This window comes from Bubalus bubalis, chromosome 4, assembly GCF_019923935.1.
Source record: "Bubalus bubalis isolate 160015118507 breed Murrah chromosome 4, NDDB_SH_1, whole genome shotgun sequence".
NCBI lineage: Eukaryota > Metazoa > Chordata > Mammalia > Artiodactyla > Bovidae > Bubalus > Bubalus bubalis.
Genome location: NC_059160.1, coordinates 9998668 through 10025364, shown reverse-complemented (window position 1 = coordinate 10025364; position 26697 = coordinate 9998668). Strand labels below are relative to the sequence as shown.

At 48.5% G+C, this 26697-nt stretch overlaps 1 protein-coding gene across 12 annotated transcripts in view; it reads right to left on the bottom strand.

Moving 5' to 3' along the window:
• Window positions 1-13783, bottom strand: part of PLA2G6 (phospholipase A2 group VI) — a 92289-nt gene extending 78506 nt beyond the window's left edge. For 2 of the 12 annotated variants that reach the window (XM_044940868.2, XM_044940869.2), the window contains exons 1-2: window positions 7661-7920; window positions 1401-1789 (exon numbers count right to left, since the gene is read on the bottom strand). In XM_044940868.2, coding sequence (XP_044796803.2) covers window positions 1401-1789; window positions 7661-7741 — 470 coding nt within the window. In that variant the 5' untranslated portion in view covers window positions 7742-7920. Of the gene's footprint in view, window positions 1-1390; window positions 1790-7660; window positions 7923-13629 lie in introns of those variants that run through there. The other 10 variants (XM_044940874.2, XM_044940875.2, XM_025282872.3 and 7 more) reach the window with 8 other exon arrangements.
• Window positions 13784-26697: the final 12914 nt, after the last annotated feature.

Sequence of the window (26697 nt, the reverse complement as noted above, 5' to 3'; positions counted from 1 at the left end):
ATGCCAGGCTGGGGGCCCAGGATGGGCCCGGGGGGAGCTGGACATTGACCCCCACAGCTCATCCCACTGCAAAGGGGCCCGCCTGGATGAAAAGGAAGAGGTGGGTCCTCGAGCTAGAATGACTGGGTCTGAAGCCCGGCTCTGCTATCCAGCGGCTTTGTGACTTCAGCAAGTTACTTAAATTCTCCGAGCTGTGTTTCCTCCTCTGTAAGGAGGGGCCAGTGAAAGCCCTGCCTCAGGGGACGGCTGTGAAGATGAAGGGAGCTAAGTCAGGCCAGTGCCTCACACACACTAATCTAACGCAATGCTATCAGAGTTGCATCTATACTAGCCAGCATCCATCCATAGGGATGCTGTAGGACTCCCAGGCCTTTGGAAATGAAACCTGAGGATTCAGAAGACCCCAATCCCCTCCCCCATCCTGGAGCTCTGCAGCTATAGAATAGGAGCACCTCCACCTGGAAGTAGGGCCCTGACAGCCCCATCCCACACATTTAAGTACTTTGGCCATCATTCAAAGCCCTCCAGCAAGAAAAGGAGGAGACTTAAAGACAGAACCTTGACCCCTTGAAAAGGAAGTCCAATACCCCAAGCCTGCTCTCCACAAAGTGCAGGGTGTTTGGAGCAGTGGGGTGCACCCCCACCACCACCGCAATGACAACCCCCAGTGAGAAGCCCAGGGTCAGGCACAGCACGCCCTCCCCACAGCCCTCACTCCCAGGCCTTGGCATCTCCATGTCCGCAGCCCTTTGGGAACCCAGCTCCAGCATTCCACCCTCTAACCTCCACTTCCCGCCTCCAGCTCACTCCCTGGATCACAAGACAACTTGCCAGGTGAAACCAATGAGGAAGGGCCATCGGCACCAGCCCAACTCAATGCGAGTCTGCCAAGCTCCCCCGGTTCCTTGTCTTCTGGGTCCTTGGCCTCTCCTCTCCCCTTTCCTCAACCGGTTCTGCATCTGCTCGGTTTCCTCAGCCCTGTCTTGGCTTCCTACCCTCTCCTCTAGCCCACAGAGGGGGCCCAGTATGCCCTGAGAAGTACAGGTGTCCACCCCTTCCAGGCTGCCCCCAACAAACCTCGGCCAACCAGCCCCTGCAAGGACAGTCATGCTAACGACCCAGGACTACCGGCAATCCCTGGACCTTTCCCAATGTGACTTTCTCCACTTCCTCATCCTTCCTGCCTCCCTCCATCCACGTGGGCCCAGCCCCAGGCCCTGCTTCCAGGACCCTGATGGGCCAGAAGTCATCCAGGCCAGGAAGTCCCTGCCTCCTTTCTAAAAGCGGCCACCCCACCCATCACAGACCCCTCAGATGTCAGGGGACCTCCAAGCTGAGACCTGGGAGGAGTCAAGGGAGCAAAGTGGCAGTGGGGGAGGGGGCAACTGACCATTACCCACCGGAATCCGCTCTGGGGGTTCCTGGGGTTGACCAGGATGCAGTCCCATGTGCGGTTGGAAGAGTTCTGGAACAGAATCAGTTGCCCTTCCTCTCGGACCCGGCGGCGCGAGTGGTAGTCCTCAATGGTCACCTCCTTCACCCGGAACGGGTTCACAAACAAGTTGGTGACGCTGCTGAGGGTGTTGACCAGGCGGCCGAAGAACTGCATCCTCTGGGGGGCCGGTGGCGAGGCCCCACCACCTTCCCCCTCAGTCTGGAAGAAAACGGAGTCTCGGGTCAGCCGGGCGCGGTCTCCCATGCCCACCTCACCACGCGTGGCAGCTTCCTGCATGGGCACCCCGCTGGCTCCCCACCAGCGCTGTCCCCTGGATCCTGGGCCTGGAGGGACCTGGAAAGAAGAGGGGGAAATAAAGAGAAACAGCACTGAGTGGGACGGAAGGGGGGCTGATGAAAAGTTCCAGAGCTGCCACTGTGCACAAGCGAACAGTGCTGTCCTGCCCGCCGACCCAGTTTCCCCAACAGAGACTCAGTTTCCTCATCTGCGGTGCAGGGTGGTCACGATCAGAGAAGGCGGCAGACATGAACACACGTGACAAGCGACACTTCCCTGTGCAAAGCGGGGAGGGGCAGTTCTCACTCTGCAAAGCATGGAATCGACTTTTGGGAACTCAAAGAGCTTGGCATGGCTCATTTCGAGTCCACAAACAAAACCAGTGGCACCTCTCTACTGGATGCCACAAGGGGACCAGAGTCACCTCACACTCCATCGGGGCCATATATCTCAAATCTTTGGTGGGGGCTTCCCTGCCAGTCTGGTGGTTAAGACTAAGCACTTCTGCTTCAGGGGACACAGGTTTGACCCCTGGTCAGGGTAGTTAAGATACCACATGCCACGAGGTGTGGCCAGAAAATAAAATAAAAAATAAAACCTTCTGTGCCTGCTATCTCAGGCTTCCCTTGGAGTTCTGAGAGAACACGAAAGCACGCTCCCCAGAAATGAGCATGACCGTAAAACTCAGAAACAGTGACACAGGTTTGGGTGGAAATTTTGTTTCATACTCATAGGGTCACACTGTCTGCCATAGAAATTGTTCTCAGTTTGGATGACAGAATTAGATGTTATTTCCTAGGTTCCCAGAAAACACCCCACCTTCCTCAGGCAGTGCCACCAAACCTGGGTGGCAACTGGCTGAGGGCCGCCCTCTGCCTCTGTGCTAGGATGTCACCTGGCGAAAGGGCAGGTGAGATAGAGGACACAGTGTGGGTGTCCTGGAGGAGAGTGGACACTCTGGTCTACAGGCGGACGGAGGACCAACCGCAGGCATGAAAGGAAGAGTAAGAGGCCTACAAAGAATCATCAAAAAAAGCAGGCAGGGTCAATAATAACCACCACACCAGGAGATACTAAGCACTTACAAGGCAGTAGGCCCTGAGCTAAGTAAGCACTTAGTGGTCTCATTTAATTCTCACAAACTATATGAGGCAGATGGTCCAGGCACAGAGTGCAACTCTGAAGCGAAACTGTATTCAAATCCTGTCCTCACCACTGACCCTGCGTAAGTTACTCAACCTAAGTCAGTTTCCTCAACCACAACATGTGGACCACAACAGTACCTAATAATAGAACCTCAGTTAAGTCGCTCAGTTGTGTCCAACTCTTTGGGACCCCATGGACTGCAGCACACCAGGCTTCTCTGTCCACCACCAACTCCCAGAGCTTGCTCAAACTCATGTCCATCGAGTCACTGATGCCATCCAACCATCTCATCCTCTGCCATCCCCTTCTCCTCCCACCTCCAATCTTTCCCAGCATCAGGATCTTTTCCAGTCAGTTCTTCACATCAGGTGGCCAAAGTATTGGAGCTTCAGCTTCAGCATCAGTCCTTCCAATGAATATTCAGGACTGATTTCCTTTAGGATGGACTGATTAGATCTCCTTGCAGTCCAAGGGACTCTCAAGAGTCTTCTCCAACACCACAGGTCAAAAGCATCAGTTCTTCAGCACTCAGCTTTCTTTATGATCTAACTCTCACATCCATACATGACTACTGGAAAAACCATAGCTTTGACTACACAGACCTTTGTTGGCAGAGAAATGTCTCTACTTTTTAATATGCTGTCTAGGTTTGTCATAGCTTTTCTTCCAAGTAGAAAGTGTCTTTTAATTTCATGGCTGCAGTCACCATCTACAGAGATTTTGGAGCCCAAGAAAATACAGTCTGTCACAGTTTCTATTGTTTCCCCATCTATTTGCCATGAAGTGATGGGACCAGATGCCATGATCTTCGTATTTTAAATGTTGAGTTTTAAGCCAGCTTTTTTATTCTCCTCTTTCACTTTCATCAAGAGGCTCTTTAGTTCCTCTTCGCTTTCTGCCATAAGGGTGGTGTTATCTGCATATCTGAGGTTATTGACATTTCTCTCTGCAATCTTGATTCCAGCTTGTGCTTCATCCAGCCCAGCATTTCCCATGATGTACTCTGCATATAAGTTAAATAAGCAGGGTGACAATATACAGCCTAGATGTACTCCTTTCCCAATTTGGAACCTGTCCTTTGTTCCATGTCAGATTCTAACTGTTTCTTCTTGACCTGTATACAGACTTCTCAGGATGCAGGTCAGGTGGTCTGGTATTCCCATCTCCTTGAGAATTTTCCGGTTTGTTGTGATCCACACCGTCAGAGGCTTTAGCATAGTCAATGAAGCAGAAATAGATGTTTTTCTGGAACTCTCTTGCTTTTTGATGACCCAACAGATGTTGACAATTTGATCTCTGGTTCCTCTCCCTTTTCTAAAACCAGCTTGAACATCTCAATTCTCAGTTCACCATTCTCAGTTCTCAATACCACTGAAGCCTCACTTGAAGAATTTTGAGCATTACTTTGCTAGCATGTGAGATGAGTGCAATTGTGCAGTACTTTGAACATTCTTTGGCATTGACTTTCTTTGGGATTGGAATGAAACCTGACCTTTTCCAGTCCTGTGGCCACTGCTGAGTTTTTCAAATTTGCTAGTGTATTAAGTGCAGCACTTTCACAGCATCATCTTTTAGGATTTGAAATAGCTCAGCTGGAATTCCATCCCCTCCACTAGCTTTGTTCATAGTGATGCTTCCTCAGACCCACTTTACTTCGCACTCCAGGACGTCTGGCTCTAGGTGAGTGACCACACCATCATGGTTATCTAGGTCATTAAAATCTTTTTTGTATAGTTCTTCTACACATTCTTGCCACCTCTTCTTAATATCGTCAGCTTCTGTTAGGTCCTTACTATTTCAGTCCTTTATTATGCCTATCTTTGCAATAAATGTTCCCTTGGTATCTCTAATTTTCTTGAAGAGATCTCTAGTCTTTTCCATTCTATTGTTTTCTTCTATCTCTTTGCACTGATCACTTAGGAAGGCTTTCTTATCTCTCCTTGTTATTGTTTGGAACTATGAATTCAGATGGATATATCTTTCCTTTTCTCCTTTGCCTTTTGCTTCTCTTCTTGTCTCAGCTATTTGTAAGGCCTCCTCAGACAACCATTTTGCCTTTTTGTATTTCTGCTTCTTCGGGTTGGCTCTGATCACTGTCTCCTGTACAATGTTACAAACCTTCGTCCATAGTTCTTCAGGCACTCTGTCTATCAGATTTAATCCTTTGAATCTATTTGTCACTTCTACTGTATAATCATAAGGGATTTGATTTAGATCATACCTGAATGGTCTAGTGGTTTTCCCTACTTTCTTCAACTTAAGTCTGAATTTGGCAATAAGGAGTTCATGATCTGAGCCACAGTCAGCTCCTGGTCTTAAATAATAGAACCTGGCAGATAGTAAATATTCAGCACTAGCCCTCTTTAGTTCCATCACCCCTCTTTTACAGATAAGGAAACTGAGGCTTACAGAACATGATTAAAGAACTTTGAAAAGACTGTAAAGTTCTGTAACGTCTTTCCTTTTAAGATGTGTGAGCAGACTGTGAGTCAGTTTTTTCTCTTTTAACGCAAGGACAACACTCCCCTCTCCTATGTTGTAAGGATTAAATGAGCACCTCATGAGAATGCTTAGACCTATCCTATGTCAAGATCCTTCTTTCTTCCACACTTGGGAGTTGAAAGGACAGAGGAGCTGGGGTACCTACAGCCAGCGGAGCGGGGCGGGACACTAAGGACAGCCAAGGGGACTGGATTCCAAAAAAAGAATCCCCCCAAAACGGAACACACAGCACACACATCAAAGTGCATTATAACAATTTTTGCTTTGACACAAAATGGAAGCAACTTCAGTATCCAGCATTAGGGGAATTGTAAATTATGACGCGTTTACCCTCGAGACACCATGTGGTCAGTAAAAGCCGCTACTCTGAAGGTCATAACAACTCAGGAAAAGTACGTGGTGTTGTCATAGGCTCAGTCCACCCCACTGTGCTCTTCAGGGCTGCAAGCTCGGCCTGCGGAGGCCTCTGCCTCCCCTTGCAGCCTCTCCCGGTCAGTCCCCACTGTCGGCTCCAAACTGCACATGATTCCAGAAAACAATGTTGTTTCACGCCATCTCGCCTGTCTGCATTGCTTAGTCTGTCTAGAATATCTTTTGTCTCTGTTTCTAGCTGGAACACTTTATAACACAAACCACATCAAGCACGTGTGTGCCTCTTTCTGTCCTCTGGCCCCATTCCAGGACCTCTGCATATATTAATCATTTTCATCTGCACCAGCATCTATGAAATTGCTACCATTGTTATCCTCATTCTACACATGAGACAAGCAAGAAACAGTGAGGTAAAGCAACGGGCCCAAGGTCACACAGCTAGTAGGTGGAGGAGGGAAGCCCAGTTGGGCAGGCTCTGGAGAGTTTCTTAAGGGTGGGTACTGGGTCTTTTCACTTCTAGACAGTCAACCATAACCCAAGACTCAGCCCAGAGAAAGTGTGTTAAGATACAACTTAACTGAGTAAAAATTACGCAGAACAAACAAACAAAATTAATAGAAAACACACCAAATACTAAGGGCAGATGAGAGTATTAGGTTTATGGGCAATCTCCCCTGCCTTTTTTCCAAATGATAAAAAAAAAAAAAAGAGTCTATTTTTTAAAGAAATTAAGAGTATAGGCTGAGCCCCTGGGGCCTGCATCTGGGGAGCTGGAGGGAATGTGGGGGGGTCAGGCCTGGCTTAGAGCAGCTGCATAGCTTCCCAGAAGGCAGGGCCGAGCACAAGGAGTGGGGCTCACTTCTGGTGAGAAGGGAGTGGGGGAGTCAGGAGCACCCAGCAGCCACGGCCCACCTGGGTTAAGGAGGAGAGTCACCGTGGAGGTCCAGCTAAATGGAGGGAAGATGCCCCACCCCCAAGGAGAGCCCCCATCCTCAGGGTCCCAGGGTCGGTGGCAAGGGTGCCCCTCTACACACACAAGACAGCAGCCTGGCCCCACAGAGGACAGACTTGGCCCTCCTCCAGTCTTCCAGGGTAGGCGTGAGGATGAAATGACACAGCGGAGGGAAAGTGGGACGCCGGCCACTCTGGGCACACAGACAGTGGCCACTGTCATCACGAGGTGGAAGAGAGGAAACGAACACCCGGGGCCACATCCTGGCCCGATCGCAACAGGCGGCCTCCTTTCTGTCCCCTTCTTCCCGTCCCCACCACCTCTGACCCCAGAGCCCTGGTTCCTTCCAGTACAGCTGCAGGGATGGGCACGGGGCTGGGGAGCAGCTGCCACTCTGAGTGTGGGGGACCCATGTGCACCCCCTCATCTCAACCTCCCACCCACATCCCCAACCCCCGCCTGAACTGCCCTCCCTACCATCTTCACCTGCCCCAGAGCCTGCTTTCAAGACAGGGCTGTCAGACAAGTGAATAAATCCCTTCTTGACTTTCAAGACTCACTTTACCTGCCACCTCCTCCAAGAAACACACCTGGCGCCTCCCTTCCTCCCAGCCCCGGGTACCTTCCTCCGCACCCTACCCCACCCAGTGCATGCCCAGTGACCACTTCTCCTGGGATGGTGATAGAGAATCTGCGGGCTGGGGGGCCATCCCCCCCTTTATATTGGTTTATCTAAGCACCTAGCATACTGTTCCTGCCTCACAGTGGGCATTTAATGAATGTTTGGTGGATGAATGAGAAGAAATGAATGAACCACCTGGAGGTTAGGGGTGGGGTGAGGGGCCCAGTCCCTCTGTGGCACCCCTCCATCCTCTCTTCTCCCTGCGCGGTGGTAAAAGACCACACATCCCACCCCTCACCCACTCTGACCACGATAGAAACCTTCAGAAGCTCACCCTGGCACCAGGGGAACCTTGACGGGGCATCTGCTGGGCTTGCATCTGGAAAATTCGGTGTTTGAAGCTGAGCTCATTCATACCCCAGCAAGGAAATGCGTCAAGCTTGCTGCTGGACCAGAGAAGCAGGGCAGCGGTCCGGGAGGTGCGTGCCAGGAGCCCAGAGGCGCCCCGGCCAGGAAGCTGACCTCACGGGACTGACCACATGGGGACTTCTGGAAGCACGCGCGGAACTGCTTGAGTTGGAAATCGGGCTTTACGAGCCCTGGCTGCTTATGACAGGATGTCCCGTGATTGGGACAACTGACACAGGACAGCCTCCTGTGCGGTTGATGTCACCCCCATGCCCTGCTCTGGCTGGATGGTACAAGAACACGGGGTCGGATCAGAGCACCCCGCCTGCCCTGACCCCCATGGACTTCCTTCCTGCAGCGCTCACCATCTGTGCCTCCCAGCGCGCGAGTGCACCACCGCATGCCAGCCCACGGCATGTACTCTCACGGGGCCACCTCGCTTTACGGCTGGCAGGGGCTTTTCACGTCTGTTAGCTGCCTCAGAGCTCACAAACACCCATGAGACAGGGGTGGTGCCATCAGGATCCCTGTTTGGCCGCACCGGGTAACAAGGCCCAGGGAAAGGAAATGGGAGGTGCTGCCTGGCGGCTGGACTCATGCCTTCTTCCTTGGACTCAGGGCCCCCACGCAGTGCACAAGCACTCAACTAGTGCACGAGGAAAGATGGGATGAAGATAGGCATCAGGTCAAATGTCATTTCCGCCTCCCACCAGAGCCTCTGGACCTCCAAGGCCGCCTCCAAACAAAATGTCCCTCCATGGACATCCCAGGCAGTCCAGTGTGAAGAATCCACCTTCCAACAGAAGGGATGTGGGTTCAAACCCTGGTCAGGGACCAACTTAAGATCCCACATGCCTCAGAGCAAACTACACCTGAGCACCACCCTGGAGAGCCCAGGCACTGCAAAGAAAGATCCCGCCTGCTGCAACTAAGACCTAACGCAATCAAATAAATATATATATATATTTTAAAAACTCCTTCCAAATGTTCCCCCTGACCCCAGCTCATCCCAGGCTCTTCCATAAGCCATCAAGGAATAGCGGAGGGCTGGCTCCCCTCGCCTCGCATCCAGCACCCACCCTTTCATCCAGTGCTGAGTACCAGACACCTCACCAAGTTTTGAGATAATGAGCATCTTCATTCCTCAAAACACTCCTAAGAGAAGGTATGCTTCTCCCCAGGTCACACACAGCAAGCTGAGGCAAGGAGGTGATGTAATTTTCCAGGATCTGAACCCAATTCTTTGGAATCCACAGCCCCAGCTCTTAGTCCTCGAGCTACCTTCAGGAGAAAGCCTGAATGGAACGTGGCTGAGCGAGGTTTGATGCGCAGAGCCCTGTGCGCCAAAAGCTGAGGTCCTCATGGAACAGTGTGCTACCATTCATAAGACCCAAAGCAAAACGGCCTTTCCGGAATGGAAAAGGTATCTTTTTCATCCAATCTGTTTAGCTGGACAGCAAACAGCTAGAAGCAAACTGCCCAGAGCTGCTGCTGGAGCTCCCAGCACCAGAAACTCCCAGGGCCTCAGGAGGTCTTTGGGCTGCTGGCGTGGTACAGGGTGACCCCTCTTACGATTCACTCTGCCTATATTTACTGAGGACCTATTCTGTGGCAGGCATTGTTGCAACTGCCGAGAACACACTAGTGAACACAACAGACACAATCCCTGCCTTCCGAGAACTTTTGTTTAGAGAGGAGAGGGGGACGACAGAGGATGAGACGGTTGGATGGCATCACTGACTCAACGGACATGAGTTTGAGCAAGCTCTGAGAGATTGTGATGGACAGGGAAACCTGGGGTGCTGCAGTCCTCTGCAGGCGTCGCAAAGAGTCGGACATAGCGACTGAACAACAACATAATGAAGAAGATAAATAGGCAAAATATAGACATACTGAATTCAGAATACTGATTAGATGTCAAGAAGAAAAATAAATGAGAGAAGGGAGATAGAACGCGTCCAGGTGGGGGTTAAAATTTTAGATAGGGTGAACCAATCCTCACCAAGAACTTGACTGTGAATAAAGACTTAAAAGAAATGGGAACAAAAGTCATATGGATATATAGGTGAAGAGTATTTCAGGCAAAGGGAAGAGCATGTGCAAAGGCCCTGGGGCTGGACCATGCCTGGTGAGTTCCAGGAATAGCAAGGAAGCCAGTAAGGTCAAAGAGGTAACAGATGGCCAGGCAGGTACAGTGAAAGGAGAAGCTGTTACAGGGCTTGGAGCTAAGGAGCGACATTAACGCTGGCTGGATGTGGGGGGACAGAGAGGCATCGAGGATAATCTTCCAGTTTCATGCAGAGCAACTGAAAGAATACTGCCATTTCCCAAAGATGGGAAAGTGCATGAGACGGACAGATTTTGGTGGAGGCTGAGGGACGGGATGAAGGGTATGGATTGTTATTGTCGTTTAGTTGCTCAGTCATGTCACTCTTGCAACCTCATGGACTGTAGCCCACCAGGCTCCTCTGTCCATGGGATTTCCCAGGCAAAAATACTGGAATGAGTTGCCATCTCCTCCAGATCTTCCTGACCCAGGAATCAAACCTGTGTCTCCTGCATTGGCAGGTAGATTATTTACCACTGAGCCCCACCAGGAAAGCCCGAAGGGAATGGATAGTGGTGGTGCTTTAGTCGCTAAATCATATCTGACTATTGCGACCCCCCAGCCTGCCAGGTTCCTCTGTCAATGGGATTTTCCAGGCAAGAATACTGGAGTGGGTTACCATTTCCTTCTCGAGGGGATCTTCCCGACCTGGGGATTGAACCCAGGGATTGAACTGCAGGTAGATTCTTTACCGACTGAGCTACCACGGAGGGGATGGATAGCTGAAGCTTAATACTAAATACTTGAAAGGCCTAAGTTTAAGACGCTGACAGAGCAACTACGTATGTGTCAGTCATTTAGGGGAAATGTCTGTACTGGGCTAGAGATACAAATTGGGAGTTGGAGTCAGAGTAGAAACAGTACTTAAAGCTATGTCACTGAATGAAATCAGCAAAAAAAATGAGAATGGACAAAAACAGGGAAAAGAACATTTAAGGCATAGAACAATTAAAATGCTCTCCCAGAAGTCACACTCTCCAAAGTGAAGCTCGTCTCAACATCACTATTAGAGAAATGCAAATCAAAATGACAATGAGGTACCACCTCACACCATTCAGAATGGCTAAAAGACCTACAAACAATAAATGTATGTAGAAAAGGGAGCCCTCCCACATTGTTGACTGGAGTGTAAACTGGTGCAGCCACTATGGAGAACAGTATGGTGTTTCCTTAAAAATCTAAAAACAGAACTACCATATGATCAGCAATCCCACTCCTAGACACATACCTGGAGAAAACTATAAATCAAAAAGATACATGCATCCCAGTGTTCACTGCAGCACTATTTACAATAGCCAGGTCATGGAAGCAACCTAAATGTCCATCAACAAAGGAATGGAAAAAGATGATATGGTACATCTATATACAATGGAATATTATTACTCCACCATAAAAAAGAACAAAGTAAAGCCATTTGCAGCAACACAGATGGACCTAGAGACTGTATACTAAGTGAAGTAAGTTAGACAGAGAAAGACAAATATCATACGATATCATTTATATGTGGGATTTTTAAAAAAGAGCAGTACAAATAAACTTATTTACAAGACAGAGGTAGAATCACAGATGTAGAAAACAAACTTACAGTTACCACGGTTAAGGGGAGGGGAGGGATAAACTGGGAGATTGAGACTGACATATACACACTACTGTATATAAAACAGACAACTAATAAGGACCTACTGCATACCAGAGGGAACTCTGCTAAAAGACTCTTAAAAAAGACTGGAGAGAGATATATCTATATTTATAACTGATTCACTCTGCTTTACACTTGAAACTAACACAACATTTTAATCAACTACTCATGCATACATGCTAAATCACTTCAGTTGTGTCGGACTCTATGTGACCCTATGGACTGTAGCCCACCAGGCTCCTTTGGCCATGGGATTCTCCAGGAAGGAATACTGGAGTGGGTTGCCATGCCTTCCTCCAGGGGATCTTCTCGATCAGGCATCAAACCCGCGTTTCTTATGTCTCCTACATTGGCAGGCCACTAGTGCCATCTGGGAAGCCCCAAAATCAACTATACTCCAATAAAAGTTAAAAAAAAAAAAGAGTGAGGCTCATAACACAAGGTCTCCCCTTCACCACAGCTCCCCCTTTCTCCCTACACACACCCAGTAGATATGTGCAAACACACACACAGCATTTAAATTCCCCTTTCCTCTACCTCTTGGTGACGTCATTCTGCTGAGCAGGAAATTCCCTTTGGAGGTTACTGTCATTTAACAAGAAAGTAGCCCACAGAAGGGAGAAAAAGTGCTCTGGGCACTGAGACAACAGTAGGGACCCTTACAGAGCAGAGCAATCACCCCCAGACTCTGGTGTTATATAAAGTATTATATTCAGATTTCAGCTCCAACCACATCAATCAGTGTGAATCAGGAAGTTCAATTGCCCAGTCTTCCTTATTATGTTAAATGGGAATAACATTGGCTAGAAGGTAGCCTAGAGCATAGTAAACAGTCCTCTAATATTTGTCAAATAAGTGAGGAATGAATGAATAAATGGTGAAAGAGCCTGACTCATGGCAGATGGTCAATAAATCTGCCAAATGCTAAATGAAAGACCTGTCTTTCCCTCCTTGATTTTTCATTCTATCCCTTCCCCTTTTCTGCTGATGACACAACAGCAAACCCATGTATTTGTACATGGCCATGCTGTTCACAAAGCTCTGCTTTCTACATTTTCTCAAATTTTGAACCTCATGGCAGGTTTAGGAGGGCAAGAAATACAATCCCCCTGTCACAGATGAGGCAACTGAGACTCAGACAGGAAACGGCCTACAAACTCCAGGAAATTTTTAAGGCAGGGACAATAACAAAAACACAGCATTCAGCCCCAGGGTGGAGCATCGGTGTTGCCAAACCAAACCTGCCTGACATCCTGTTGGGTGGGTAAGAGGGCAGGTGAGGGAAAGACTCAGAAGTTTAGGGGAAGGGAAGGTATTTGTTTTGGGGGTCATGTGAGTAGTCCATTTAAAAAAAAAAAAAAATGGGCACAGATCCCTGTTCCACACCCACTGGCCTGCCTGTTGCAGTCACATGGTCACAAAGGTCACACACTTTCTGTCAGCAGCTTCCAAGTCACCGGTGGGCACAGGAGGTGGACACAGGTTTGGGGGACAGGGAGAACTCTGGTGTAATAGGCTAGGGGAAAGGAGGGAGCATGAGGGGAAAGTGGACAGAGATGAAGTCTGGAGGCACATGGGAGACAGTACGCAGGGAAAAGCAGGAGGTCAGAAAAGGGGATGCATGATGGAGAACAGGGAGAGACAGATACAGAAGAGAGGTGAAGTGGGGAATCGGGTAGGAACTCATTGAGGCAGACAAATCAGAGCACTTAGAAAGGCACAGGAAGGAAACTGGGGACAATGAATGGGAACCAAACTGAAAACTGGGAGCACTCAGAGACAGAGAGTCGAGGGATGAAGGAAAGGGGTTGACTCAGGCAGGAAGTGAGGGATAGAGGAGAGACTCACAGGGAAGACGCACTGAGAGGGGGTACCCAGGATCGGACCTGGGTCCCTGAGGGAACACACAGGTTAAGAGATGAGACGAAAGCGGTCACAGGATGGGAGTTGGAGACGGTCGGGGATCAAAGGCTGGAAGCTGGAGGCACTAAGGGGACAATCATGGTTAATGGAGGACAGGCCTCAGAATCGGTGAACAAGTGGGGGGCCCGAAGGACTGTCCCGATGGAGCCCAAGGAGTCTGGGGCGTAGAGGAGGTTTGGGAAAGGCCCCCCCTCCCTGGCCCCGCCTTCCCAGCGCCGTCACTCACCTCGGCTGACTCAGCACTTCGGCTTCCTTCCACTTCCGCAAACAGATGGGCCCAGGCCACGTGACAACCCGGCCACTGCTCTCCGCCAATCACTGAAGCCTGTGCTTCGCGAGAGCAAGGCGGGGGCGGGCCTCCGCCATGTTTTATAACTGCCCAATGGAAGGGGCTCCCATCGCCGAGGGAGGCCGGGCTTTGGGTTGGAGCCAATCCTCGGCGGTGGGGCGTGGCCACGTCTGTGAGAGCAGGAAGGTCCGCGTGACGGCTCCGGGGCAGACATGTTAATATCGGGCGAGAGGCTCAGTGTTCTCCACCCTACGCCTCCTGAAACGATCAGAGTCCTGAAGGTTGAACGGGACTTAAAACTACGGCTCGTAAAGATAAAAATAAAACCAGCAAAGATGTGCAGGGCATAACAATCAGGATACTGCTTTGATTTTGCCGTGTTCCTCCAAGCTAAGTTTGCCAAATTTAGCAAATGGATTAAATTTGGGTTTCAGCCGAACAAAAAATAATTTTTTTTTAGTATAAGCAAAAAAAATACTAGGTGTAGTTATGCTTAAAAAAATTGTTCCTTGGTTGTTCCTGGCAGCGCTACCCCAAGACAATCTCAGGAAATATCTCAGCGCTTTTAGTAGAAACTTGGAAGCTATGATAAACCCAGACAGCATATTAGAAAGCAGAGACATTACTTTGCCAGCAAAGGTTTGTCTAGTCAAAGCTATGGTTTTTCCAGTAGTCATGTATGAATGTGAGAGTTGGACCATAAAGAAAGCTGAGCACCGAAGAACTGATGCTTTTGAACTGTAGTGTTGGAGAAGACTCTTGAGAGTCCCTTGGATTGCAAGGAGATCCTAAAGGAAATCAGTCCTGAATATTCATTGGAAGGACTGATGCTGAAGCTGAAGCTCCAATACTTTGGCCACCTGATGTGAAGAACTGACTCAGTGGAAAAGACCCCGATGCTGGGAAAGATTGAAGCCTGGAGAAGACGGGGGCAACAGAGGATGAGATGGTTGGATGGCATCAGCAACTCAAATGGACATGAATTTGAGCAAGCTCCCTGAGTTAGTGATTGGACAGGGAAGCCTGGCGTTGGAACCATGGGGATGCAAAGAGTTGGACATGACTGAGCGACTGAACTGAACTGAACTGGGCAGATAACTTGGTCTCTTCGAACTCCTCATCTGAGAAGTGAGCACAGGGTTATTATGATGACTAGAAATAAGTAAGACCTGGTGCCTGCACACTACTGGGATTTCAATAAATGACCGTTGTTACGATTAGTAATGCTGACAATGCTTTAAAAAGAAGGGCGGAGGCTGGAGTTTAGTCACAGTTCTGCTTCTGACTGAATAGATCATGTCTCTTCTCCAGCCTGCCAGGCTTAGTTGGACAAGTTTTCTTCCCTTAACGATTCCCCAACCCTAGATCTAGATAAATCCTCCAAACTGCTCTCTGTTGACATGGGAAAAGTGATTGCTGTTTGGTATTCCCTGTGAATAGAAAAATATTTCTGCCTGTCTGTCCCAAGATATTAGTTCCTGGACTGGGGGCTGTGAATGTAACAGGGACAGCATTTAGTTAAGAATCCAGACAAGTTAATAAGACTAAGGACAGTAACTACTATTTGTACAGAGCTTTACCAGTTACAAAGTAATGTGACTTCATATCCATCATCTGGAGAATATAATTACTCTCGTTCCTACTTTCACAGGTGAAGAAACTGTTCTCTTAAACTAAGATTAAAATTTTGTTCAGAAGTGTCAGCTTTGAGTTGAGAGAATGGGAAGAAAACTCATCTTGCCCTCCACACCCCAAACAATTGACGTTAAAATGATGGTTATCAGGGAGCTTGCAAAAGGTTGGGTGTTCCACCTACTGCTGAGCAGTCTGACCTGAGAAACCTCATAGGTTCTACAGGATGGGTCCCATTCTTCAGCAAATACACTCCTGTACTCAAGGTGAGTCTAACAAGGCAGGTTTGGCAACACAGACACACAGCTGAATCTGAAATTCAGAAAAGGCAAAGGGAGAGAGATCAGTCATCTAGATCAATCTTTAGAAACACTCTAAGATCCACTAAAGAAATTAATAAAATAGAGTTGAAAGAAAGTAATAAATAGAAGAAAGTGATACAATATGTTCAATGCATGATGAAATTGAGTGCCCCTCCCATAAGGTATTTCTGGTGAAAACTGTTAAATGAGTAGATTTAGCAAGAGATGAAGAATAAGGAGTTAGTAGGTAGCATTGAGTGAGCAAGCAGTGGAAAGGGAGGGGCTAGTAATATGGAACCCTTTGGGTTTCTGCTGGATTTTGCTTTGGAGCAGTTCAAGTCAAAGAGCTTCTCTGAGGGGCTGACTAGGCCCTGCAACTAAAATCACCCCAGAGCCCAAAGGGTCGACCGAGTACCCTCCCTCAGGTTGAAATTAACTAGCATGCTCTCAGTGCAGTTTTACACTTGTTTGATCCTCACAACAATCCTGAGAAATAATCCTATTATCTCTAATAGACGGAGAAACCAAGATTCTGTGCGGGGAGATGACTGACAGTCGCATGTGCATAAGAAGCAGATCTAGAATCAAGACCTGTCTTGACTTTTCTTTCCCTAAACTGTAGGAGGACCCACTGTGTGTCAGGCGGTGTTCTTGGTGCTGAGGAAATCATAGTGAAAATAGTAGACTGGAATCCCTGCCCTCACGGTGTGGACAGTTGCAGGGGAAAGATAGACAATAATCAAGCTACAGAAGTCAGGCATAAGAGTGGGTTTTGCCAAAATCTTTGGGTGAAGTGTCATGATATTAGCATCTTTCCAAAAAGCTAGTGCGTTGAATCTGGGGTTTGTACTTGAGTGCCTTTGTACTTTTCCTTCCATTTTCTGTGTGTTAGAACATTTTTGTAATGAATGAGTTGGGAAAAAATACAGTGTGTTAGAGGATGACAAATGCTATGGGGTAAAAGCAAGGAGGGGAGATGGAGAGGATTAGAGTTTTAGAAGAGTGGCTAGGGAAGGCCTGATTGAGAAAGGAAACATTTAAATAAAAGCCTGAGGGAGGGATTTCCGTGGTGGTCCAGTGATTAAGACTCAGTGCTCCCTATGCAAGGGACCTGGGTTTGATCCCTGGTCAGGGAACTAGATCCTGCATGTCTCAACTAAGACCTGAGTGCGGCCAAATAGTTCAGTTCAGTCGCTCAGTCGTGTCTGACTCTTTGCAACCCCATGGACTGCAGCATGCCAGGCTTCCCTGTCCATCACAAACTCCCGGAGCTTGCTTAAACTCATGTCCAAGTAAATAATGCCAAATAAATGAATGTGTAAAAAAAAAAAACCCCTGAATGAGATGAGGGAGCAAGCCCTGTAATAACCCAGGAGAGAATGTTCTAGATGGAGGGAACAGCAAGAGCAAAGGCCTTGAGGCAGAAGTTTCCCACCTTCCACAAGGTGCTGCTGCTGCTAAGTCACTTCAGTCGTGTCCAGCTTTGTGAGACGGTGCAGCCCTCCCCCCCCAAAAAAGACACAGAACACCGACTTGGAGGGAAATGTACCATCACAGAGAGAGGTGCGGGCAGCCATCCCTTTTGTGAGGACAGGAGCCTGAGTCCACCTGGGGGTCATTCTGGAAGCTCGATGAAGAAAGTGGGGAGACCTGTGGGCTGGATATTGAAAGACAAGCTGAAACTGGGGAGGGAGTTTCCTGTTGAGGGGTCTGCAAAAGCTGAAGTGTGGGGGTACAGGAGAGCTCAGAGAGGGTGGTGAGAGCTGAGCGGGTAAGGGAGGCAAGAGACCAGACCTAGAAGATCTGTGGAAAGAGTCTGAACTTTGTTCTGAAGGCAGTGGGGAGCCATGGAAGCTTCTGAGCACAGGAGTGTCCTAATCAAACTTAGGTTTTAATATTCCATGTGGAGGCAGGTTTAGAAGGTGCTAGAGGCAAGAAGACCAGGCAGGAGGCTGTTGCCAATGTCCAGGAAGAGAGTTGCTGTGACTTGAACTGAGGCCACAGATGAGGGAAGAGAGTGAAGACAGAGGCGGGCACTAAGGAGATGAGAGAACATCACGGGGACCTGGTGATGGGTTAGCTGTGGGAGGGAAGGAAAGGGAGGAGAGAGGCATGGTGGCCTGGTTCCTCTCTAGGGTGACTGAGTGGAAGGTGGTATCACTAGACAGTTTGAGAAATATAGGGGGTGCACTTGGAATGGAAGGGGGACAGTGATTGGCCTTGTGGCTGTGGGCGCTGGCTGTTCGGGGAGAGAGGAGGGCAGGGGAAATCCACACCTACTGTGCAGATGTTTAAGCAGATCTGGCCCCTGAGAAACAAGAGGCGAGCCGCTGAGAGATTTGGGAGTCATCAGCGTCAGATGCCACCTGAACTTTTGAAAAGGAATAAGATTCCCCTGGGAGAAGAGACAGGGGCATCACTGATCACTGAGAGGTTGAGAGGAACCAGGGATGCAGACTGAAAAAGGAGGGAAACCCACACCTTGGAATGCAGGGGGCAGAGTGTATCCAAAGGAGGAGAGGAGAGAGCAGCAAGGTCCAGAGCTCCCGAAAGATGAGAGAGATTAGGATGGAAAATGGACCCTGGGATTTAGCAACAAAAGAGGTTGTGGGGACCTCAACAAGGGTCCCTTCAGAGCACTGTGGGGGCAGGAGTCAGGCTGAGAGGGGCAAGGAAGGGAGGGCTCAGAGGGAATGAATGAAGATAACTCAAGGGTTTGGCCATAAGGGTTTGACTTCCTTGGTGGCTCAGATGGTAAAGTGTCTGCCTACAATGTGGGAGACCTGGGTTCGATCCCTGGGTTGGGAGGATCCCCTGGAGAAGGAAATGGCAACTCACTCCAGGATTCTTGTCTGGAAAATCCCATGGACAGAGGATCCTGGCAGGCCCCAGTCCATGGGGTCGCAAAGAGTCGGACACGACTGAGCGACTTCACTTTTGGCCATAAGAGGGAAGAAAAGGCAATGGTAGGGCTGGGGTGGCAGACGCGTGATGGGGGGGGGGGGGGGGGGGTGGATGTCAGGGCTGAGAGAGAAGACAGGAGCGAGAGGGTGGGCATGAGCCTCCAGAAAGGAGAAGAGGCGGCTTTGGGGCTGGAGGAGGGACAGCTTGTGCCGGGACAGGGAGGGAGGGAGGGGACAGACAGTGTAGGGAGCTGAGTCTGGCCTCGGGGAGGGGGGGCCTGCCTCCCTCAGTGGGGGCAAAGATGAGGGGGGATTGGAGATGGGAGAGGGGTGATTAGGGCCCCCAAGCACCTGGTTGTGTCTGGAGAATGAGCTTAAAGCAGACTTTTGTTGTTGTGGGTGTTCACGGTGGTTGATTCTCTCCGAAGCCCAGAGCAGCTGGGGTGCAGGGTTAGGGTCAGGGTTAGGGTTAGGGTTAGAGGGCAGAAGACAAACTGGAGGTGCCCAGGATTATGGGTTTACAAGCTCTGGGCATGGAGGGGACTCAGACTGCTAGTGGCAAATTTGCAAGTATATTGAAGCTGTTAGGGGAAAAAGGTTTTAGAGGGAAAATATGATGGAGGGAGGGAGAGGGCCCAAAAGTTTACAAAGTACATGAATAGACAGTTCACAGAGAAGAAACCCAACTGATGACTAAAAGAATGTAACCAAGCTTATTCATATTCAGAGAAATGTAAATTTAAATAAGACAATGTCATTTGCCTAGAAAATTCAGTTCAGTTCAGTCCCTCAGTTGTGTCCAACTCTTTGAGACCCCCATGGACTGCAGCACGCCAGGTTTCCCTGTCCATCACCAACTCAGGGAGCTTGTTCAAACTTACGTCCATCAAGTCACTGATGCCATCTCATCCTCTGTAATCCCCTTCTCCTCCTGCCTTCAATCTTTCCCAGCATCAGGATCTTTTCCAGTGAGTCAGTTCTTCACATCAGGTGGCCAAAGTATTGGAGCTTCAGCTTCAGCATCAGTCCTTCCAATGAATATTCAGGACTGATTTCCTTTAGGATCTCCTTGCAATCCAAGGGACTCTCAAGAGTCTTCTCCAACACCACAGTTCAAAAGCATCAGTTCTTCGGTGCTCAGCTTTCTTTATGGTCCAACTCTCACATTCATACATGACTACTGGAAAAACCATAGCTTTGACTAGACAGACTTTTGTTGGCAAAGTAATGTCTCTGCTTTTTAATACACTGTCTAGGTTGGTCATAGCTTTTCTTCCAAGGAGCGAACGTCTTTTAATTTCATGGCTGCAGTCACCATCTGCAGTGATTTTGGAGCCCAAGAAAATAGTCTGTGAAACAGATAGATGTTTCCCCATCTATCTGCCATGAAGTGATGGGACCGGATGCCATGATCTTCAGCTTTTGAATGTGAGTTTTAAGCCAACTTTTTCATTCTCCTCTTTCACTTTCATCAACAGACTCTTTATTTCCTCTTCGCTTTCTGCCTTAAGAGTGGTGTTATCTGCGTATCTGAGATTATTGATATTTCTCCCTGCAATCTTGATTCCAGCCTGTCCTTCATCCAGCCCAGCATTTCGAATGATGTACTCTGCATATAAGTTAAATAAGCAGGGTGACAATATACAGCCTTGACATACTCCTTTCCCAATTTGGAACCAGTCAGTTATTCCATGTCCCGTTCTAACTGTTGCTTCTTGACCTGCATACAGATTTCTCAGGAGGCAGATCAGGTGGTCTGGTATTCCCATCTCTTGAAGAATTTTCCAGTTTGTTGTGATCCACACAGTCAGAGGCTTTAGCGTAGTCAATAAAGCAGAAGTAGATGTTTTTCTGGAACTCTTTTGCTTTTTCGATGATCCAAGGATGTCGGTAATTTGATCTCTGATTCCTCTGCCTTTTCTAAATCTAGCTTGAATATATGGAAGTTCTCGGTTCACAAACTGTTGCAGCTTTGCTTGAAGAATTCTGAGCATTACTTTGCTAGTGTGTGAGATGAGTGCCATTGTGCGGTCGTTTGAAGATTCTTTGGCATCGCCTTTCTTTGGGATTGGAATGAAAACTGACCTTTTCCAGTCCTGTGGCCACTGCTGAGTTTTCCAAATTTGCTGGCATATTAAGTGCAGCACTGTAATAGCATCATCTTCTGGGATTTGAAATAGCTCAACAGGAATTCCATCACCTCCACTAGCTTTGTTCGTAGTGATGCTTCCTGAGGCCCTCTTGATTTCATACTCCAGGGTATCTAGCAGAACTTAAAAAATGAGAATGCCCTGTGCTGATAAAGTGGCACTGAAACGCTCATATTCACAGAGGTGGGGAGAGCCTTTATTCACTGGCATGTTCTTAGCAAGTGGCATTGCCTCTCTAAGCCTCAGTTTCCTCATCTACACAGTGGGGACAAGAAAGACACCTCATAGCGTTTTGTGAGTTAAAAGATCCACAGAGGAAATGTCTCATAAACAGGACAATAGCTATTATGATTATCTGGATTTGTTCAAATTCATTTTTCTCTTTGTTGGCTTTCCCGGTATCTCAGAGGGTAAAGAATCTGCCTGCAGTGTGGGAGACCTAGGTTCCATCCCTGGGTTGGGAAGATCCCCTGGAAGAGAGCATGGCAACCCACTTCAGTATTCTTGCCTGGAGAATCTCCATGGACAGGGCAGCCTGGTGGGGGTCCATGGGTTTGCAAAGAGTCAGACATGACTGAGTGACTAAGCACGCACAGACAATCTGTTACCCAATACCCAGGACCCCTGCAGACAGCAGCCCAGTGTAGGGACACCATCTGTCAGGCCTCCCCCCACCCCGCCCAGCTTTCTTATGATTTAAAAGTAGGAGGGGAAAAGAGGGGGAGGATTCCTCCCACACGAGGGGTGGCCCACGTGAAACAGCTCATTTCTCTCCAGCAAAGCCCAGGGTTTTTCCTGACAGGGGCAGCGGCAGAGAGTGTGGCCCCTGAGTCAGATCAACCTGAGTTCAAGTTCTCCTCTTGCCAGGGACTAGCTTTGTGATAGTGGGCAAGTTTCCTCACCTCTCTGGGTTTCAATTTCCTCACCTGCAACATAGCGATGATAATACCTAACTTCTAAGATGGGGAGACGGGGTTAAGGGGATCAGGCACACCACACCCAGCATGGGGGGACGGACTCCCAAGGCATTTGGTGAACCCATAAACCTGATGGGCTTGATCATTTCTGTGCCACATTCCACCTCATTGGAGAAGGATACTGTAAGAAGGAGACATTGAAGTTATGAAGACACTAAAATGTGATAAAAGTACAGATAATTTTTCTGATGATTGGTTTGTTTAGCAGTAGAAGAAGAGATATGCTACGGGAAAAATATATATCATGTAAATAGATCTTAGGCATTTAGCGCAGTGTCTGGCTCAAAGGAGGCATCTCATAAACATAATAGACATAAGTAGAGTCAGAAGTAATAAGCAGTGGGACTTCCCTGGTGGTCCAGTGGCTTAGACTGCACACTCTCAATGCAGGGGGCCTGGGGTTCAATCCCTGGTCAGGAAACTAGTTCCCAGTTCAGAACTAGATCCCAAATGCCACAACTAAGACCCGGCACAGCCAAATAAATAAATATTTTAAAAAGAAGAAGAAAAAGAAGTGATAAACAGTAGTAAGAAACTGGTATAAGGCATCTGAGGGGCTTCCCAGGTGGCTCAGTGGTAAAGAATCTGCCTGCCAATGCAGAAGATGCAGGAGACTTAGGTTTGATCCCTAGGTCAGGAAGACCCTCTGGAGGAAGAAATGGCAATCCGCTCCAGTATTCTTGCCGGGATAATTCCATGGACAGAGGAGCCTGGTGGGCTACAGTCCATGCAGTCACAAAGAGTTGGATGTGACTGAGCATACATACACGTACACCTGGTATATGTGATGGGTGGAGGAGCTGGGACAAGCTAAGGTGCCTGAAGGAGCTGAAAGGGATGCCTCTGATGATCACTCCCACCAGGTAGAGGGATCTGTGGGAAATGTGGGACCTGGCCCAACTGATGGAGCCACCCTGCATATCAAGGAAGGGAAGGCCCGAGGGTCCAGGGTCAGGAGCTCACAGGGGCCTGGAAATCAAATCTCAGGGCAAGAAGGTTCTCCAGAAAACACCCAAAGAGGGAAAACTTAAAGCCAGTCTGGGTCTCCTCCGTGGCAGCCTGGCTTCTGATGGTTTATAAGGCAGGATACACTGCAGAGTTAAGTTTCATTTGAAGAAATTTCACTGTGGTTTGAGGTTGTTGAAAAACCACTGACCTGATTCTACACTCTCACTCTGCAGATGGGAAAGACTGAGGCTGGGAGGAAGGAATACCCCACTCCGGGGGCAGCCAGGGGTGGGTTCCGAGCTGCAGCCCCTGGCTTGGGTCAAGTTTGGTTACTGAGCAACCGCTATTAGGCACAGCACCCACCGTGGGCCAGGGCCCCGCCGGGACCTGCTGCAGTGCCGTTTGGTGTTTTGGGGCCAGGTAGGTGAGCCGAGACCAGCTGGGCTGGTTGGAGGTCTGCTGGACCTTGCTGGCAAAGGGCGGCTCCCTGTCACAAGGCACAAGGCTCCTTCCTGTTGACAGGAGGAGGGGTCTCCGGGCAGGGTGAGGTCCCCACTGGCTTTGCGTCACTCACCTGGGGGAGAAGCAGTTTCTCAGAGGCAGTGTCCTAGGGGACTCCAAAGGATTCATCTCTCTCTAACCCAGTATTTATTTACTGATCTCTTACTGCGTACTAGGCACTGCGCTCAGTGTTTCTCAGTGTGAACCCAATAAATTGTTTTATAAGCCACAGAGCAGGCACTATTATCAACAGTGAATCCAATTTATAAAGGAGGCGGAGAGTGGTTAAGTCACTCATTTGGTGGGGGGTGGGGGGTGAGGCTGGGATTTGAGTTTCATAGGCTGACTTGAGAGCCCCCACTTAGAACAAGCAAAGAAACAAAATCCTACTTTTTTAATTAAAACAAACATTGCAGGAACAATATCTAATTTCTATAGGCTGTTCACCCAGGTTCCTCAGTTGTTAATATTTTATCACATTTTATCTATAATCCACCCTCCCACTCCATTTGAGAGTAAATTGCATACAGATGCCCCTTACCTCTGAACACACGTCAGTGTTTTGCTTTTTAATATTTTGTTTATGTCTTTGTTTGGCTACACCGGGTTTAAGTTGAAGCATATAGGATTTTTCTAAGTTGTGGCATGTGAACTCTTAGTTGCAGCATGTATGCAGGCTCTAGTTCCCTGACCAGGGATCAAACATGGGCCCCAGCATTGAGAGTGTGGAGTCTTAGCCACTGGACCACCAGAGAAGTCCCTATCTTTCTTTTTACTTGAAGGTGGAGCTTTCTCTTCTCTTTATTTATTTATTCATATTATATGGACTCATGGATTCTTCTCTTATTCAGCAGGTCATAACCCATGTTTACTGTTATTTCTTCTGATGCTCAAATTGTCCCAAATTTGGCTGTTAGGAACCGCTTCAAGCCAGAGAGCTCCCACTTTTAAATATGACATTGCACCATGTCCCTTGACCTTGACCAGAGAGGGAGCCACATTTGCAGGGAGCAGTCCCTGCTGGGTGGCTCCTGAAGCTCTGACCCCCTAATGCAGGCAGGCAGGAGATGGGAGAATTAGGCTTCATGCTGTCTAGGAGTGTTGTGCAGATCCACTGGGGGTTCATTCATTAGTCAAACACCTACTATGGCCTCAGCTTTTGAAAACTCATTGAAAATGGAGGGTAGAAAAAAAGGAAAATCACAATTGTGCTGTTTCTAAAACTGAGAACGTTGGTACTCCAAGAGGTAATGTGAGTGGCTCTCTTAGCCATGTAGATATAAGGCAAGGGACAATTTTTGAGGGGAATACTTTGCCAGACATAGCTGCTGCAACATTTGGTCACTTGGGAAGCTAGTGGGCCAACTTGCATATGCAACCCAGGCCTTTGGGAGGTAAGGGATAGCTGTCACAATCCCAGGTGGACCAACGCTCATAGTGAGGAAGCAAAGCAAGAGCTCTGAGATCAAGGGAAGGGGGAGCCTTGTTGGTGACCACAGAAAGACCTCCTAGTTGGGAAGGTCCTTGGTCCTTCTCAGTAAAATAATGTAGGTGCTGTGATGTTCGTTTCATAGAACCTATGGCTACTGGAGCGACAGCAGGCACTTCAGGCAATGGAAACACCATGAGCAAAGGAAAAGAAGGAACTGGGACACTCCCCTATTTTGCCCCCAAAGCCACCTCTTTTGGGGTGGTTGAATACATCCCTGAATGTATTCATCCCTGAATATAGGCCCTGAACACATCCCCTACATTTATACTGGGCCTCACCCAGTTGGGCAGAATCCCAAATGTCTAGACCAGGAATTAGGTCTGGATTCAAACTCCAGTTCTTGTACTTCCTGGCTGGGTGACTTTGGAAAGTCACTTGACCTCTCTGAGCCTTCACTCATTTATTTCCTCAACAAGTATTTCCTCAAACAAGTATTTACACATAAGGGCTTGCTTATGTGCTGAGCACTGCTCTAGGCAAAAGATCTGCAGTAGTCAGGAAGATAGACAAGTTTCTACCTTCATGAAACTTGCATTTTGGTTATAATAAGCAAATATGTAAGCAAGATAATAACCTATGGAGATATTTGTTGTTCAGTCGCTAGGTCATGTCCAACTCTCGGTGACCCCATGAACTGCATCACGCCAGGCTTCCCTGTCCTGCACTATCACCCAGAGTTTGCTCAGGCTCATGTCCATTGAGTCGATGGTGCCATTCAACCATCTCATCCTCTGTCGTCCCCTTCCCCTCCTGCCCTCAAACTTCCTCAGCATCAGGGTCTTTTCTAATGAGTCGACTCTTTGCATCAAGTGGCCAAAGTACTGGAGCTTCAGCATCTGTCCTGCCAATGAATACAGGGTTGATTTCCTTTAGGACTGACTGGTTTGATCTCCTTGCCCTCCAAGGGGCTCTCAAGAGTCTTTTCCAACACCACAGTTCAAAAGCATCAATTTTTTGGTGCTCAGACTTCTTTATGGTCCGACTCTCACATCCATACATGACTACTGGAAAAACCATAGCTTTGACTAGATGGACCCTTGTCAGCATATATTAAGCTAATATTAATATGGAGATATTAAGCTAATATAAAAACCAAATTTCAGAGATGGTGGCTCCTTTAGCCAGAGCCATCAGGAAAGACCTCTCTAAGGCCATGACATTTGAGCTGACCTGAAAGATGAGAAAGAGCCAGGCAGTGAACAGAAGAGGAAACAGCAAGTGCAAAGGACTTGTGGCAGGAATGAGCTTGGTGGGTTAAATGAACAATAAAAAGGACAGTGTGACTGAAGAGTAGCGGGGTGAGACGAGAGTGACACAGGTGAGGCTGGGCGGAGACCAGATGGCTTAGGACCCTGTAGACCAAAGGGAGGAGTATAGTTTATTCTAAATGCCAAGGAAAATCTTTTGACAGTGTTAAGCCAAAGGGTGGGAGAGTGTTAAACAAGCTGATCTTTGTTACAAGGAGAATATTGTCTGGTGTGTGAAGACAGCCTTTAGGGATAAAGTGAGGAAGTTATCAGGAGGCTGTGGCCGTGGTCCAGCTGAGTTGATGGTCCCTGGACCAGGTGGCAGAACTGGGGGTGGCCAGAAGTGGTCAGATGCAAGATGGTGTTGGAGGTGGAGCCAGTGACTCGTGAAGTGAGAAAGAAGAGGTACGGAGAAAGGCTCCGAGGTCTGGGTTTGAACCTCTGAGATGGAGAGACTGGGTGTGTATGTTGCTGAGCTAGGGTTGACGCTCAGGAGTAGGATCTTGGCCGTGCAGGGCATGGAGGCCCCATCTGGTACCCACGTGGAGCCGTTGAGTGGGCAGTTGGATACAGTCTGGAACTCAAAGAAAAGCCGTTCCCTCTGGAAATACAAAATCTGGAGCTCCTGAGCCTACAGATGGCATTTAAAACCACGAGACTGGATGAGATCATCGAGGCAGAGGGTGTAGGTCGAAAGGAGAAGAGACCCACGACTGTGGACTGTAAAATGAGACAAATGACACCTTCACCTGCGTGGCTCTGGTGAGATGTCGCGTGAACGCCCGCAGTCAGCGTTCTAACCGGGATTGAGAATCCCGGTGGGCGGGGCCGGGGCCGGGGCGGGGCCTATCCG